The 4,127-nt window shown below is 37.9% G+C and overlaps 1 protein-coding gene across 1 annotated transcript; it reads left to right on the top strand.

Moving 5' to 3' along the window:
* Positions 1 to 1,658: 1,658 nt before the first annotated feature.
* Positions 1,659 to 2,315, top strand: LOC140239794 (uncharacterized). The gene has a single exon (XM_072319616.1). It carries the CDS (start codon positions 1,659 to 1,661, stop codon positions 2,313 to 2,315), a length of 657 nt encoding a protein of 218 aa, XP_072175717.1.
* The last annotated feature ends 1,812 nt before the right edge of the window (positions 2,316 to 4,127 follow it).

The following is a 4,127-nucleotide window of genomic DNA, read 5'->3' as shown; positions in this document are numbered from 1 at the left end:
TATCATATACCTTCCAGTCATTAAACTCCTTTATAGTTTCTTGGATCATTCACATTCTAAAATGATAAAGAACAAATAACAGCAGTCCCGATAACTAAATTCCATCGCTCAAGAAGCTTAATTGTCAGCACATTGTGACAAAAACGATGACATCCCCTCCGCTCCGGCAGTCTCAGGGAAAGGGGAAGAAAGGGTTCATTCCTTATCTCTTTCTTTGCAAAATTCTAAAATCATCTTGGCAGGTTTTTTGTATAGTGCTTTGCATATTCCCTTAGGCAAAAAGTAAATTTGGCATCTCTAAGTGAAGTCCCTATAATACCCGATTATCCACACGTAAAAAGACACTATATCTAACTATTTTTTTTTTCGTTTTGTTTTGGCTCCAGCACACACAAGTGTTTTTTTAGAATTATGCTGTCACTTTCGGAAGATCTATGAAGATTAAACTGGCTAGTTTATTCTATAGTACACTGTTTATCAAAAAAAAAATACATGCAGTAAATCCCTTCATTTACAGATTTAGCGCGCATTTTCAAACATAATCATGTTTTTCAATTGCTTCTTTATACATATGATCAGACACTCCTGCAGCCCGTGGACGATGCTGCTCAGTTGTTTCACATTTTACAATTGACAGATAATTCCCTTAATTCCCAATTTTGTAATAAGACTGCATGCGTGACACGTCATTAACCGATGAATTATCTATATTTCTCTGAGACTTTGTGTTATTTTTATGAAGAATAAGAAGAAAGCTGACTCTCTAGCAAAAGATCGCAAAGTTTAAGATCTCGATCTTTTACCAGTGTAAATGCGGCTATGGATGTCTTGTTGTTTTTTTTTTTGTGATTTGAGAGGTCTGTATATACTGATAATGTATTCATCGTTAAGAGACAGGGAACACGATAAACAAAAGGCACGTGTTTCGCTTAATCAAAAAGTCCATTCGATCACCAATTGATTAGACTTATGAGGCGAATTTACAGTCCCTTTACTTAATTATTTTCACATTTCGCCTTTTGAAATTCTTCCCATTCAAAGAATGATGTGTGGTAATGATATAAAAAGAGATTCGTTGATGAATGTGGTGGAAAATAGTAGTTTAAAAAATGATTACAATCGAACAGAATTCTGCAGTAGATATACCATCAGTTTAGAGTAATCTTATAAATAGAACAACCCGAGTCCTACAGCGTCATCCTTCACAACTTCTTGACTTTAAGTAAAGAAAAGCGATTAAAATTTGATTAATTTGTCTTATTGTAAGTTTGTAGAAATCTTACGATTCTGGTGAAAACCAAGAGCGAGGAATCGGGCCTATTTCTCTTTTCTTTGTGGAAATTCCCTGGAATCTCGCAATATTTTCATCATTCGAACAATGGATGTATCGTGATTGCAAAATGAGTGGAGTGTATACTACCCCCCCCCCCAATATCCAAGTTTACATGGTGTCCTTTGGTGCCAGTCATGGTCGTTGTGAGAGTATCAAGACGGGAGGGTAATTCATACAGTTTCCTTCAGAGCGTGAAAGACGAAACAATAGGATGCGTAATATTAGTGGTATGGCGTTGCAATATCCAGACTGATTTATATTTCATCGGCTAGTTTCATCGCAAATTCCCGCACCTGTGGTGGAGAGAGAAGGTATTTCATCGAACATGGAAGAATATTTTCAGAAGGCAACTGAGAGGTTCGAGAGGATGATCAGCAGTGCGGTGGAGAACTTCCTGGATAAGCTGCACCAGCTCGAGCTGAATCTTGGAGCTTCGTTGGAATTTGAGCGGAAGCGTGTAGACGACCTGGTGGAAAATCAAAAGGGCATGAAAAGCAAATTAGAAGCCATGGAAAAAGAAATAGCAGAGCTCCAACTGGAAGTTCAGAGAAACAAAGCGGCCAACAACAAAAGCGAGAGGTTCTCCAGAAGAAACAACATCAGGCTGGTGGGTATTCCGGAAGCTCCTCAAGGCGAACGCGAAGATCCTGTCACCATAGTGGAGGAGATCCTCCATTCCAAGTTTAAGGTGAAGACGAAAGTGGAGAGAGCCCATCGTGACGGGAAAAAAGTCGAAGGTCGTCCCAGGCATATTCTAGTGAAGCTTCTCTCGTATAGAGATAAGGTCGACATCATGCGCCGTGCCCGCGAGACCCTGAAGGATGAAAGGTATTTCATCACAGATGATCTCACCCCAACGGACCTGGAGGAAAAAAAGAAGTGGACAAAACAAGTTCAGGATCTATACAACAAAGGAACAAAACTGAAGTTTTACTCCGGCAAATGGCGACAGGCTGGTGGCATCCCCTTCAACTTTGAGTGAAGGACGACCTACATGTATGAAGATAAGTGCTAAATAATTGCTGTATATCTATGATTCGTATGAATCTGATAAGAATATATGGATATTGACTAATAACCATTTGGGTTGTTTTGTTTTGTTTTGTTTTGTTTTTGTAACAAATTACGTGCAACGCTCATTTGGCATATATGGCAATTTATTTATTTATTTATTTATTTATTTTTTAGTTCTTGTATCAAACTTACACTGTGTCCTCAATCAAGAAAGCTATACAAATGCTTCTCCATTTGATATTAATGAGAAATAAAGCTATTTGAGAAGCTCACTTTGAGGTATAATTATATTTGATTTGAATTTTATGTATGAATCCGACAAGTAAGACAAATTTCAAGAAATCAGTTGTTTCATTTGGCCCTCAGCCTCCTATAATAGATCTCAGTCGTAATCATTTTATGTAACTTTAATGTGGGCGTGCGCTCATGTTAAAGAGTGTTGCTGCCGTCCGTCCGTGCTGTTACACAACATGTATTTTTTTCAGAATGATTACGCGCGGGCGGAAGGTGGCGTACTGTTCAATATCAGTACTGTTTGACGCTCCATCCTTTAATCTGTGTTATAGTGAAAAGGCAAGACGCTTGTGTGCAATGTGTGATACATAAAAAAAAAGAACACTTTATTAGGAAAACAGCCGAGTATTCTTTTTTTTTTTTTTTAGCTGGCAAATTGCAAATAATTTTCAGAGCAGTTTCTAAAAGTCTGACTTTCTCACCATGGTCTTGTGTACATTCTTATCGCAACAATCTGTACTGAGACCACAAGTTATCATTCATTTGCTCTCATCTCTTTGCTGTTGTCTGGATATTCACAGTTCTTTTGCACACATGCAGATGTAGAATGTGATTCATGTACTGCACATAGTACATTTGCATAGTATGGGAGGAAGGCCCGAGGCCTATAGTAATGGGCTTACGGATCTTTAATGATATTTGATCTGGATTTTATGTATGAATCCGATAAATATGAATTTTAAGCAATCAGTTGTTTCATTGGACACTCTTATAGATCTCAAACATCAGTAGTAATCATTTTATGTAACTTTGTGGGTGTGCGCGCATGTTAAAGGGTGGTGCTACCGTCCGTCCGTGCTGTTACACAACATGTATTTTTCAGAATTATTACGCGCGGGCCAGTGCCGTATAATATACGGCACTGGCGCGGGCGAAAGGTGGTGCATACTGTGCATGCAGTATGAGTACACACAAGTACTGTTTTACGCTCGACTGTGTAATAGTGTATTGGCTCAGAGTAGTGTTACTTTGACTACATAGTATCAGGTAGTCTCGGAATATATTGAGAAGAATAGATGAAGAGTTTGTTCGCAGAAACCGATGGGTCCATTTTGAAGATTTTGAAATACGGTCTCTGTCATAATGTACAAAATAATACCTGTTAAATGACATATTGATCACTACATATAAAGGTATATTTTTGAAGTTATGGTCAAAAGAAGCAATTTTTTTCTTATTATTCTCTTTGTTTTTCTTGACCTTTAATCGCAAATATCTCCATTTGACAAATGTGGACTCGTCGGTTTCTGCAAGCGGGCTCTTCAGATATCATTACAAATGGTGGCTAGTACTGTTTAATATATACAGACCCATCGGTACATGTATAAGGCCTATGTCCCGATAATGATCAAGTCAGCTGTGTGATTGCTTGACATGAATTGAATTCATGACTCCTACATCGCTGTTTTCTCTGTTCGATGTCTGAATTGGTACATTCTTTTGTATTTACTATATGCATATACAATAATATGTTTATATACACGAC

This window comes from Diadema setosum, chromosome 2 (genome assembly GCF_964275005.1).
Source record: "Diadema setosum chromosome 2, eeDiaSeto1, whole genome shotgun sequence".
NCBI lineage: Eukaryota > Metazoa > Echinodermata > Echinoidea > Diadematoida > Diadematidae > Diadema > Diadema setosum.
Note: the sequence above shows the minus strand (reverse complement) of the source record. Positions and strands in the feature narration are given on the sequence as shown.

Excerpts from the sequence above, each read along its gene's own strand:
- LOC140239794 (XM_072319616.1), top strand. The coding sequence starts at position 1,659 with ATGGAAGAATATTTTCAGAAGGCAACTGAGAGGTTCGAGAGGATGATC.